This window comes from Leopardus geoffroyi, chromosome B3, assembly GCF_018350155.1.
Source record: "Leopardus geoffroyi isolate Oge1 chromosome B3, O.geoffroyi_Oge1_pat1.0, whole genome shotgun sequence".
Lineage (NCBI taxonomy): Eukaryota > Metazoa > Chordata > Mammalia > Carnivora > Felidae > Leopardus > Leopardus geoffroyi.
The window spans coordinates 115,125,998-115,139,525 of NC_059337.1; the positions used below are offsets into that span (position 1 = coordinate 115,125,998).

Here is a 13,528-nt window from a genome sequence, read left to right on the forward strand (position 1 = left end):
CATTAAAGTATTTACTGTAAAAAATTGTAAATCTGTAGAAGTATTTGGAGTGTAACAGCAAAAGCCACCATTCACCGGGCCTTCCTCCCTGGGCACTGCCTCCCCAAAGGTGCCCACTGTTACTTTCTGCTGTGAGACGCGGTGGGTATAGTAGCTAAGAGGTTTTTTTGTTGTTGTTTTTTAAATAAATTTTTAAAAATAAATTTTTATTAAAAAAAATTTTTTTAATGTTTATTTTTGAGAGAGAGAGAGAGAAAGAGCACACAAGCAGGGGAAGGGGGGAGGGAGAGAAGGAGGGAGGGAGTCAGGATCTGAAGCAGACTCCATGCTGACAATGCAGAGGCGACTCAGATCTCAAACCCACGAACCAAGAGATCATGGCTTGAGTGGAAGTCTGACACTTAACCGAACCACCCAGGTGCCCCTAGTAGCGAAGAGTTGACCCTGGAGCGGGCTGTGTGCTAGCCACTTAGCAGCTGCGTGGCCTCGGGCAAGTTACCAAGCCTTGCTGTTCCTCACTTCCCTCTTTTGCAGCAATGATTACGTATGTTTCCTCCTCCCAGGATTGGTGTGAGGATTACATGAGTTAAACTATGTGAAGAATCTAGAAATAGTGTTTCACACAGAGACAGTGCTGTGGAAATTTCAGCCATTACTGTCCATCGTCATCACTGCCATCTTCAGTGCTATCATCCGATTTGCTTGTCCTTCCAGATCTTTTCTGTGTGATTACAGTCCTCTCTGATACTTAGAAATTAGAGGGGCACCAAATTCTCTGTTTGACTCAGTGCAGAATGGCCACGTCAAGATGCGAACTTGGCCCAAACTGAGTATTACCATGAACTCCTCTGGAGATAAGAATGAAGTATTTATCAGGCCTTTCAGTTTTTAATGGAATTTTATTAAAATTTAAAAATTATTATTTTATTATTAAACATGTTAGTAGTAAAATTAAAAGTTTTGACATCATAGTTTAAGAAATTTCACATTATAGTGCAAGGATTCTACTTTGTACCATTAGTTTGCTCCTGATGTTTGCCATAAGTAGTTGTTATTTTCAGTTGACTTTGGGAGGAGCACATTTTTTTTTTTTTTTTTTTTTTGGTAATGCTGTCTTCTTTTCTTCTTACTCTTCTTTATATTTTGTATTTTATGTTAACCAAAGATAATTTATTATAAAGATAAAGTGTTGTATGTAAAGACTTGGGAATCTTTCGTAGTGAAATTTGGAATTGGTAAGGTAGCATCTTGTTTCTAATTCATCTTCAAGAAATGTGAAACCTTTCCAAACAGGACATTTAAAAAAGACTAATGACCTAAGTGGAATTAAGTAGCTTAAAAATTAAGTACTGTCCATCAGTGAGGGTAATGATCTCAAGAATTGTGAAATATCCATGCTTGAAAAATTACACGGCTATCAAAATGAATGAAATAAGTACATTTGTACTTACTATCGTGGATGGCAGTCTCTGATATATTAATAGAGCAAGTTTCACAGCAAAAACCAAAACAAATACCAAAAAACTGTATCTCCTCCTCCGTCTGACTATCTGTTTATCTATTTGTGCACAGAAACAGTCTGGAGGGGCCACAGCACACTGTGAAGGGCCATTATTCCTGAGGAGAGGAAGTGTGGGGTGTAGGCTTTCACTTGTCACCCATTAGGCTTCTCTATTGTCTGAACTTTTAATAATAAGTATTCATTACTTTTATAATTTCTAGTAAAACAAAAGAGAGGTTCATGTCACCCCCAAATCCTTCATTTTCACTAATTGAATGAAGACATTATGTATTTTCCCTCGGTATGTCTGGACCTGTTTTTGCTTTTTAATCAGTGCTGCTTTTGGGGGGTAATGAAATCTGTCAATTACCACTTGTTTTTGTAGGGAAAGGCTTTCTTTTCTTCATCATTGTAATGATTTCATTTCCTCCAGTACCTGAGGGAGTCCTGCATGTCGTAACCATAACTGTAACCGTAGCGTGAACCCCCACCGCCAAGCTTCCTGCTCTAAAACTTCTAGTCTCTCACTTGGTAGCCAGGATGTCAGCTCCGCTTGTGTAGACCAGTGTGTTCTTAACTTCACATTTATTTCTTGTTTAGAATCTCCGATCCTTGAACAAATTGATTTTTTCCACCATCCTGCAGCTATTTTAATCAGAAAGTGTTTGAAGGACTGAAAGGTTATTTGGTTTTTTTTGTACCTTCATCTGCTCAGTGAAAATAGCATTATCATTTTTTCAACTTTGAAAAGTAATTACGTGAACACTAGCCAATTCAAATACAGAAAAATAGAAAGAAGGTATATAATCACCATAAATCCCATACCCAGAGAAAATATCACTAACATATGATTGATATCTTTCTATTACCCCTTTGTGCCCTGTCTCTCTCTTACCTAGAATCACACACACACATCTGTTATGTGGTATGTATATTAACATGAACCACAACATATTTTCTCCCACAGTCTCTTTTTACTTAATATGTCATTGACATCTTTTTTTTTTTTTAATGTTTATTCATTTTTGAGAGACAGAAAGAGAGACAGAGCATGAGTGGGGGAAGGGCAAGGAGCGAGGGAGACACAGAAACCAAAGTAGGCTCCAGGCTCTGAGCTGTCAGCATAGAGCCCAATGTGGGGCTCGAACTCAGGAAGTGTGAGATCATGACCTGAGCTGAAGTCGGACGCTTAACCTCCTGAGCCACCCAGGGGCCCCATTCTTTTTTTTTTTTTTTTTTTTAACGATTTAGTTTATTTATTTTTGAGAGAGAGGGGGAACATGAGCAGAGGAGAGACAGAAAGAGAGGGAACAGAGGATCCAAAGCAAGCTCCATGCTGACAGCAGTGAGCCTGATGAGGGCTCAACCGAATAAGCCACCCAGGTGCCCCTGTCATGGACATCTTTTCACATCAAAATAGATGCACATCCTTTTTTTTTTAAGTCTATTTATTTTGAGAGAGAGAAAATGAGCAGGGGAGGGGCAGAGAGAGAGAGAGAAAGAGAGAGAATCCCAAGCAGGCTCTGCAGTGCCAGTGCAGAGCCCAATGTGGGGCTCAGACTCCCAAACAGTGAGATCATGACCTGAGCTGAAATCAAGAGTTGGACGTTTAATCGACTGAGCCACCCAGGCGCCTCCCACTACAGTCTTTTTTTAAATAGCTATATGGAATTTAATTCCATAGATATTTAACTAATCTTTTGTTGATGGGCATTTAGGTTTTTTCCAATTATTTGCTACTATAAATAGTGCTGCAGTGAAGATCATTTTATGTACATTTATTCTCAGGATAAATTCCTAGAAGTGGAATTCTGGAATCAGAGGGTTTTTATGGTCAAAACTTTGATAGTTATTTATTGCTAAACTATTTTCCATAAAGATTGTACAAATGGACAGTTCATGAATTTTAGATCAGACTACTCCATCAATAGTAGTTATATTTATTTATTTTTAATCTTTGCAATATGATAAGCAAATTGTATATAATTTTTATTTTGTTTGATGTCTAGTAAGATTGAGTATCTACCATCTGTTTTTGGCCATTTATATGTCTTTTTTGACTTGCCTGTTCTTCTTTTGCCCATTTTTGATGCATGGCTTTACTTATTTCCTTGTAGAAACAATTTGCTCTGTAATGGACTTAGCCTGAAATCACTTGCCGAGACAGTTTTGAACTTTCCACTTGACAAGTCCCTCCTGCTTCGCTGCAGCAACTGGGATGCCGAGAATCTTACTGAGGACCAGGTACTTCTTTTGTTTGTTTGTTTGTTTTAAGTTTTTTAGTTTATTTATTTTGAGAGAGAGAGCACAAGTGAGTGAGCAGGGGAGGGGCAGAGAGAGGGAGAGAGAATCCCAAGCAGGCTCCGTGCTGTCAGCACAGAGCCTGACGTGGGGCTTGATCTCATGAATGATGAGAACATGACCTGAGCCAAGATCAAGAGCTGGACGCTTAAGTGACTGAGCCACCCAGGTCCCCTGACAACCAGGTACTTCTTATCAGAGTAGTTGAAGAATGGAAGAGCCATTGCTTATGACGTATAGTTGTTTTTAAAATTGTAATCTTCAAATATAAGTATTGGGTGGAAATACTTTAAAATAGACTCATTGAAGGTAACTGTTCTATAGTATATAAATAGTACTTAAGTAGCAGAATAAGAGTGCCTATTCTGTTTTATTTTTTTGAGCATTTACTATATGGCAGGCCTTTTAGAAAATGTAATTTTTAAAATGATGAATACAAATATAATTAGAAAAACAAAGTGTTATAAGACTTATTATATAAGAATTAGTAGTTCCCCATCTTCCTCCCCTCAGTGGCAACCGATTTCATTTATTTCTGGTAATTACTATTATATTTTTAAATTATGTACATATATTATTCTTTCTTATTTTTATATTGTCTTTGACTTCTTACTGTGGAAGACATGATTTAGTACTCATGTGTTTCCTCTGTCCCCAGACAAATACTGAGTCCCTTTTCCATCGTCCCAATATAGGTAAATCATCATTTTTATCAGATTCCTATCTACTTATATTGGTATTATTTATAGCTGAGCCACATACTAAGCTGCAGTTTTTTCCTTACACAACTTTTTGCTTTCCTAGGACTAATAATTGTACTTCTGTTTGCTTTGTTTTCTATATACCTGTTAACTCTTTCAGCCCCAGACTTTTAACGGGACCGTCCATCTTTTCTCTGGTGGTTCAGACACAGGAGGTGACTTACTCCTCTCGCTTTCCCTTGGAGCCATCCCTTCTAGAGCCCTTTGTCACCCTGCTCCTTTCAGGAGCCCTGCTGCCTAGCTCTGACCCTGGAATCTGCATTTACCATCATCCTGGGGATTCCCTTCAGCTTTCTTCTGTAGTAGATCTTCTGTCTTCCGAACTCCATGTCTTTTCCCTTTCTTATCTGGGGTACTTTAAGAAAGGGAGCATGGGAAGTTAATTTATGATGCCTTGTGTGTCTGAAAAGATATTGGCTTCCCTCTATTAACTAATAGTTTGGCAGAGTACAGCATTTAAGGTGAAAATCATTTTCCTTCAGAAATTTGAAGGTACTCTTCCCTGTCTTATAGCTTCCAGTATTGATACTGAGTACGTCACTTGTTTTTCTTTCTGGAAAATCTTTACTTTATTCTTAGTTATTAAAATTCATGATGATACTAATTAGTGTGGGCTGTTTCTCATTATAGCATTAGAATTCAGTGGATCCTTTCAATCTGGAAGTTCGTGTCTTTTAGTTCAGGGAATTATTTTCGTAATATTTCTTTGAAAACATCCCTCCCTTCTGTTTCTAGAACTCATATTATTTGGATATTGGATCCTTGAATTGATTGGCCTACTTCCTAAGAAAAATATTTTCTCTCTGATTTTTCTATCTGTATTTTTTTTTTATCTTCTAGGAAATTTCCTCAAATTTGTCTTCTAACATTTCTATTGAATTTTTAATAATTCCTATCATAATGTTAAGTGACAAGAGATTCTTGGTCTCCTCTGAATATTCACTTTTTTTTTTTTTTTTTTTTAATTTTTTTTTCAACGTTTATTTATTTTTGGGACAGAGAGAGACAGAGCATGAACGGGGGAGGGGCAGAGAGAGAGGGAGACACAGAATCGGAAACAGGCTCCAGGCTCCGAGCCATCAGCCCAGAGCCTGACGCGGGGCTCGAACTCACGGACCACGAGATCGTGACCTGGCTGAAGTCGGACGCTCAACCGACTGCGCCACCCAGGCGCCCCTGAATATTCACTTTTAAAATAACTTTGTTTTTGTTTAATGGATGTAATATCTTCTATTATCTTAGAGTATTAAAGATTTCTAAGGTTTTCTTCTGCTTCCTGTATTGCTTTGTTTTCCTCTGAGTTTCTTATTTGAAATGTTTGATTTGGTCTTTGAATTTCGCATTAAAGATTTTTCTTAAATGTTTAGATCCTTGGCTGTCCATTCATAGTTAAGGACACATTAAAAAGCTGATTGGGCACATCAGCTGATGAATGCATAAATAAAATATGGCATACCCTTACAATGGAGTATTACTCAGTACTAAAAATGATGCATACTATGACAGGGATGAGTCTTGGAAACATTATGCTACTGAAAGAAGCTAATTGCAAACACATTTTGCATGACTCCATTTTTGTGAAATATGTCAGAATATACAAATCTATAGAGACAGAAAATAAATTAATAGATTGCCTAGGGCTGGGAGAAGTGGAGGATGACTGCCAGTGGGTCAAAGGTTTCTTTTTGAGGTGATGACAGTGTTCCAACGTTGATTATGGTGAATGGTTGCACAATTCTGCAAGTCTGTTAAAAATCCTGAATCTTGCACCATCTGTAAAAGACATTTTTGGAACAATTAGAGATGTTAGAACTGTATATTATTGTATTTTGCCACTGTTAAAGTTCTTGGGTGTGCTAATAGTGTGATTATGTAGAAGAATGTTCTTGTTCTTAAGAAGTACACACTAATGTATTTAGAGATGAAGGACTATAATAGCTGCAACTTAATGTTGCAATGTGTTCAGCCAAAAAGAAAAAAAAAAAGTGTGTGGTGTCCATATCTAAAGAGATAAAGCAAATGTTGACAATTATGAATGTCAGGTGGCATTATTATTTAACTTTTCTGTGAGCTTGAAAATCTTAAAAATAAGAAGTTGGGGAGAAAAAGTTAATTGCTATCAAATTTGAAACCAGATTTGTGATCCTTATTGTGAGAATTCAGAATTTCCAAAGTTTCTTATTCATGCTTTATTTAAACAGTGTTTATTTTTTGTTCTAATTATGAACATAATGCTTAATGAGATTTTAGAAAATACAGAAAATGATATTTAAATTTTAATTTAAAAAATTTTTAATGTTTATTTTTGACAGAGAAACAGAGCACAAGTGGGGTGGAGAGGCAGAGAGAGAGGGGAACAGAGAATCTGAAGCAGGCTCCAGGCTCCAAGCTGTCAGCACAGAGCCCGATGCGGGGCTTGAGCCCACAAACTGTAAGATCATGACCTGAGCCAAAGTCAGATTCTTAACCGACTGAGCCACCCAGGTGCCCCTTAAATTTGAATTAAAAAAAAATGGATTGAGAACACAGCAAATATGGCCAGCGCTTTTGGGCCAGTGGGCTTTATTATCAGTACCTACGGATTATAGTCACATGTCAGTAACTGGAACTCTTTTTTCTCAGGCTACTCAGTGTCTCCAGAAATGAACCGTCTAGTCTTCTGCCAAAGGGTATAAGCCCCTCTGCTTATATTCTGGTAGCTGAGTAGGAAAAGGTGCTGGTAGTTTTACCAGTCATTATGTAAACTTTCCCATAATCCCTTTTTCAGATGACACTTTGCCCCCACCCTCCACCAGACCTGTTGTTACTGGATCCAGATCCTCTGGGAGTTAGCCCATTATATGACTTAAACTTTTACTCTTTGGGGGGTTAGAGAAGGAGTAATTGCCAGCCCTGTGGTGTAAAGGAGAAGATCTAGGGTTTTTTTTTTTTTTGTTTGTTTGTTTTTTTTTTCAGTTTATTTTTGTTTATTTTGAGAAAGAGATAGAGAGCAAGCAGGGGAGGGGCAGAGAGAGAGAGGGAGACAGAATCCCAAGTGGGTTCCGTGCCATCAGTGCAGAGCCCAGTTCAGGGCTTGAACTCACCAACTGTGAGATCATGACCTGAGATGAAATCAAGAGTTGGACGCCTAACTGACTGAGCCACCCCGGTGCCTCTGGTTCTAAGTGTTCTTTTTGGAGACTTTCACCTTATCCTATTGTTCTCACCCCTGCTTGTACCCTTGCTTTCCCAGATACCTGGTGCTTCCCATTCCTTATGCTTATGTTCTGTGGCTCAAATTAACTTAATTCTTGGATTTTTGGCTTCCTTTAGGCCTAGGTTTTAGCCTTCTCTTGTTTGCTGAGTCAGTCACTGCTTGTTCACCCTTCCAAAATGTTGTTATAGAAAAGCTTTAGCACAGCTGGTACCTTAAGGTTAACATCCTTCCTGAGAGAGAGTTTTGGGAGTCATACTATCTGAATTTGTTTTTTGCAGCTGTTTCTGACTTTCTGTGATCCTGAGTAAGTCACTTCTTTGTGCCTTGGTTGGTTCCTTTCTTCCTTCCTTCCTTCCTTCCTTCCTTCCTTCCTTCCTTCCTTCCTTCCTTAACAATTTTAAGGTATAACTAACATACAGCAAAATTCAGCCATTTAAAGTACACAAAATGAGGTGCCTGGCTGGCTTAGTCCGTAGAGCATGTTACTCTTGATCTCAGAGATGTGAGTTCAAGCCCCACATTGGGCATGGAGCCGACGTAAAAAAAAAGTATACAAATCAATGGACTTTAGTATTTTTACAGAGCGGTACAACCATCACCACAATCTAATTTTAGAAGATTTTTGGGGTGCCTGAGTGGCTCAGCCGGTTGAGTGCCTGTCTCTTGATTTAGGCTCAGGTCATGATCTCACGGTTTGTGAGATTGAGACCCTTGTCGGGTTCTGTGCTGACAGCCTGGAGCCTGCTTGGGATTCTCTTTGTCTCCCACTCTCTCTGCCCCTCCGCATCTTGCACCCTGTCTCTCCAAATAAACAAAAAACATTAAAAAAAAATACTTAAAAAAAAAAAGAACATTTTTATTGCCCCAAAGAGAAACTCCATATCCATTAGCAAGTCACTTCCCACCATATGCTCACCCCCACCCTAGCACTAGGCAGCCACTGATCTACCTCTTGTCTCTATAGATTTGTCTGTTTTGGACATTTCATATCAATGGAATCATATAATATATGATCTTTTGTGATTGGCTTAACTTACCATGTTGTCGTGGGTCATTCACGTTGTAACGTTTATTGGTACTTCATTTCTTTTTATTCTAAACAATGTTGTATGGATATATAGTACATTTTGTTTATGCATTCATCAATTGGTGCATTGCTTTCATTTTTTGGCTATTATGAAAAATGCCACTATGAATATTTGGGCATAAAATTTTGTGTGGACACATGTCGTATGTTTTTACTTCTCTTGGGTATATACCTAGAAGTGTAATTGCTGGGTCATGAACTTTATGTGTCACTGAGGAACTGCCAGACTGTTTTGCAAAGTAACTACATCATTTTATATTCCAATTAGCAATGTATGAAGGTTCTAATTTTCTGCATCCTCACCAACGTTTGTTATTGCCTATCTTTTTGGTTAGAGCCATCCTAGTAGGAATGAAATGGTATTTCGTTGTGGTTTTGATTTACCTAGTGACTACTCCCTAGTGACTAATGAGGCTGAGCATCTTTCCATGTGCTTATTCGCTATTTAAAAATATGTTATGGAAATTATATATTGTAGAATATATATTACAGAAATATCTATTTAAATCCTTTGCTCGTATTTTGATCGAGTCGTTTGTCTTTATATTGTTGAGTTTTAAGAGTTCTTTATATATTTTGGAGACTAGTCCCTTATTAGAGACGTAATGTGTAAATATTTGCCTCCGTTCTTCAGGTCATCTTTTCACTTACTTGGTGGAGTTGTTTGAAGCACAAAAGGTTTTAATACTGATGAGGTCCAGTTATCTATTTTTTCTTTTATCACTTATACTTCTGGTGTCATAGCCAAGAAATCATTGCCTAACCCAAGGTCATGAACATTTACCCCTATGTTTTCTTCTAAAAGTCTTAGTTTTTAGCTCTTACTTTTAGGCTTATAATTTTTGTTTGGATCCAACTTTATTCTTTTACATGTGGCCATCCAGTTGTCTTAACACCATTTGATGAAAGTGCTTGGGTTTTCTTATCATTTGAAAACAGTGTTAAAAAGCACTTTAAGCTCTTCACATTGAAGCACACTCCTTTCCTTTGAGAAACAGCCTGCTGATCCTGCTGATAGATGTATAGATTGTTGAGTCTAGGTGGAAAATTTTACCTAAATTGTTTTATTCTAAAAGCATAACAAATCCTTCCTAATAGTATTGTTTACCAGGCTTGGTTATTAAAGGTAAATTAAAGGAATTTTAAAGTCTTTACACCCTTTGTTGGGAAAAGCTATTGATTATAGATTTGACTACTTTTATTTATGATCAGCCTTCCTGTCACCAGTGGCTTGGGAGAATGACTTACCATTTTTAAATAAATAAATTCCAGAAATGGGCCCTTTTGACTTTTGATTTGAGGCCCATGCTTGAAACCAATTTGTTTTCCACATCTTATTAATAATGGCAGGTTGTTTCTGATTGACAGTCACACAGGCCTCTTAATGAATCTTGCTTTCAGGTGTTCTAGAGGATGACCACCTCCAAAGTGAATTTCGTGTTCTGGTTGTCAAACTTGTGGTAACTGGCCTCACCTAAACTTGACAAAAATCTGTCCATCAAGTTTGGTAGCAGATAGAAAGAAACTTCACTAATTTATATATTGAGTAGGATTATTGAGCGTTTAGAGTAAGGCACTATTTTAGCTATTTTAGTTAAAAACAGAGACAGGAAAGAAACATGAAGATTCATTATACTATTTGATTTACTGTCATATAGTGTGAAATGTCTCATAATAAAAGATTGTTGAGAAGTACATGGTGCATCTTGAATTAGAATCCTAAAAGTTGTCTGCATCTTTGTGATTGAGTTGGAAATTGCTTTCTTTGCTTTGCCTTCCAGATTCCACTGATCTCTGACTTTTCTCTTCAGGTAATATATGCTGCCAGGGATGCCCAGATTTCAGTGGCTCTCTTTCTCCATCTTCTTGGATACCGTTTCTCTAGGAATTCAACTCTAGATGAGAACGATGACCACATGAGCTGGAGGGAAGTCTTGGAGAAATGCCGGGATGTGGTAGACATCCCGTTCCGAAGCAAAGGAGTTAGCCGATTGGGGGAAGAAGTTAATGGGGAAGCAGCAGAAGCCCAGCAGAAGCCCAAAAATAAGAAGTCTAAGACGGATGGAGTGATGCCAGGCAACCACCAGGGGAGAGACCCCAGGAAGCACAAAAGAAAGCCCCTGGGGGTGGGCTACTCGGCCAGGTAACTGAGCTGTACCCTGTCTGCTGAGACTCAGAGGCCCAGCCTGCAGCAAAAGGCACGATGCCTCATCTTGGGTCTGGGGACAAGATTGTATGCTAGGATAGCAGAGGTGCTGTAGGGGTTAATTTTATTTTTCCTTTCCTTCAAGGACATTTGGAGCTGTTTTTTGATCTATTTGTGTATTTTCCTCCTTTCCCCCTTCTTTTGCTTTTTGATTTTTAGACAGTTGGAGTAGAAATAGGGAGAACTTAACCGAGCTTTGTCACTGATCCTCATATGACCTTAGACTTGTAACTTCTCCAGTTATAAATGAGGGTATAATTATTACTCCTTCCTTGCTCGGGATAGCTGCGAAAATGAATAACATGAATTGCCTCCTGCATTTCAGAAGAAATGCATCATCTGATTTCCTGTTCATTTGGTATTTGATTATTTAGAATGGCATCCAGCTCTAAGCCAATATTATTCTCTAACCAGTAAGAGTTTCTCTGTACGACTTACGCCTCTATTGCAGAAAGATGACTAGTAAGTACTTTGGAGTGGGAGCTTGGTCCCTGTAGCAGAGTGCCTTTAGGAACTGGATGATTAAATTGAAGCAAGTATTGCGTTTGAGCCAGAAATAAACTCCTGTGGCCCTCATTACTTCAGCCTGAAATTCTTTAATTTTAATTTACTTTGTTTAACCCAGTGATTACTCTGTAGAGCAGTTTCTTGGTGCTTGTTCCTGTTCACTTTCACAACAGAGCTGTGTAAATACTGCCCAACTTACTTCCTGTCCATAAATATAAAGACTAGCTAAATGAACTCATTTTTAGTTCCTAGCCCCACGCAGATGGAGGAACAAACATGATTTTTTGCCCTATTGTTTTTTCCCATAAACGTAGTGTTTGACCCTAGTATCGAGAGTAGCTGGGGTCACTCAGAAGACAGTATGGGAAGGCAACTGATACCTTGACCCATGGTTAGCTTTCAGTCTTAGATTAATCTCTGCCTTCCCTGCAGAAAATCACCCCTCTATGATAACTGCTTCCTGCATGCTCCTGATGGACAGCCCCTCTGCACTTGTGACCGAAGGAAAGCTCAGTGGTACCTGGACAAAGGCATTGGAGGTTTGAGACTCACCTGTCCTATTTCATCTACATTTAGGTGCATGTGTGTCCCGGCAGGAGTGGGGAGAGGGACACGGGGCAGGGAGGGATAGAAGAAGGCAGAAAGAACTTGAGACAAGTGAGACGTGGCTGTTCAGTTGTGATTTCTGTCTGCTTAGAGACTCAGGCCCAGCCTACAGCAAAAGGCATGAGGTCTCATCTTGGGTCTGGAGAGAAGGTTGTGTGGTAGGATAGTAGAGGTGCTCCAGGGGTAATTTTATTTTTCCTTTCCTTCAAGGACGTTCGGAAATATATTTTTATCTATTTGTGTGTCTTTTTCTCCTGTCTCCCTTCTTTCACTTTATAATTTTTAGACAGTTGAAGAACTAACATAAGGAGAAGTTAATCTAGCTTTGTCACTGATCCTAATATGACCTTAGACCTATACGTCTTCAGTTATAATCATGATCTCTGGTGGATACAGCAGAGAACAGTTCAGGTGGGGCTTCCTTCCTGAGGGAGAGGTAGGCAAACACTCACCCTTTTTCTTTTTCTTAAGAGCTGGTGAGCGAAGAGCCTTTTGTAGTCAAGCTACAGTTTGAACCTGCGGGAAGACCCGAATCTCCAGGAGACTATTACTTGATGGTTAAAGAGAACCTGTGTGTAGTATGTGGCAAGAAGGACTCGTACATTCGGTGAGTGTGGGGTCTGGCCACCCAGATTCTCTGCCTCTGATGGAATTTGCCTTTGTAGCCACATATGGAACCCTCGGGGGCCTTGGTTGAATCTGTCCACTTTGGCTGAAAGACTTGTCCATGGCGGTCATCCCAGTTTTCCTGAGAGCTTCTGAACTCTGTGTGGCCTTGCCACCTATCCTGAGACCAGTTCTTGGTTTCCGGAACGTAACACTCTTTCTCAGTGACAGTTTGCCATGAAGAGAGTGATTCCCTTTTGCTTATAGAAAGATCAGAGACCATTTCCTTCTGAAGCTGCCTTTCTCTGTGTGTTCTTATAATCCTTCCTTGAGTGGCTCACAAGCTGCACCTTGGTACTATTCATGGAATACAGGCATACCTCAGATATATTGCAACTCTGGCTCCAGACCATCATAATAAAGCGAACACCACAATAAAGTGAGGCAGGAGCACCTGGCTGTCTCAGTCAGTGGAGTATGCCACTCTTGATCTCGGGGTTGTGAGCTCAAGCCCCACCCTGGGTGTACAGATTACTTTAAAATAAAATCTTAGGGGTGCCTGAGTGGCTCAGTCAGTTAAGTGTCTGACTAGCTCAGGTCATGATCTCGCGGTCCATGAGTTTGAGCCCCACATTGAGCCTCGGTGCTGACATGACAGCTCAGAGCCTGGAGCCTGCTTCGGATTCTATGTCTCCCTCTCTCTCTGCCTCTCCCCCACTCACGCTCTGTCTCTCTGTCTCTCTCGAAAAAAATAAAC

The 13,528-nt window shown here is 39.3% G+C and overlaps 1 protein-coding gene across 3 annotated transcripts in view; it reads left to right on the forward strand.

Annotated features, from left to right (window-relative positions):
* The window catches only part of EXD2 (exonuclease 3'-5' domain containing 2), an 88,515-nt gene that overhangs the window by 64,744 nt on the left and 10,243 nt on the right, over window positions 1–13,528 (forward strand). For all 3 annotated transcript variants that reach the window (XM_045448112.1, XM_045448111.1, XM_045448113.1), the window contains 4 exons: window positions 3,619–3,745; window positions 10,658–10,989; window positions 11,992–12,098; window positions 12,637–12,772. In XM_045448112.1, the coding sequence (XP_045304068.1) occupies window positions 3,619–3,745; window positions 10,658–10,989; window positions 11,992–12,098; window positions 12,637–12,772 (702 nt within the window). The remainder of the gene's footprint in view (window positions 1–3,618; window positions 3,746–10,657; window positions 10,990–11,991; window positions 12,099–12,636; window positions 12,773–13,528) is intronic.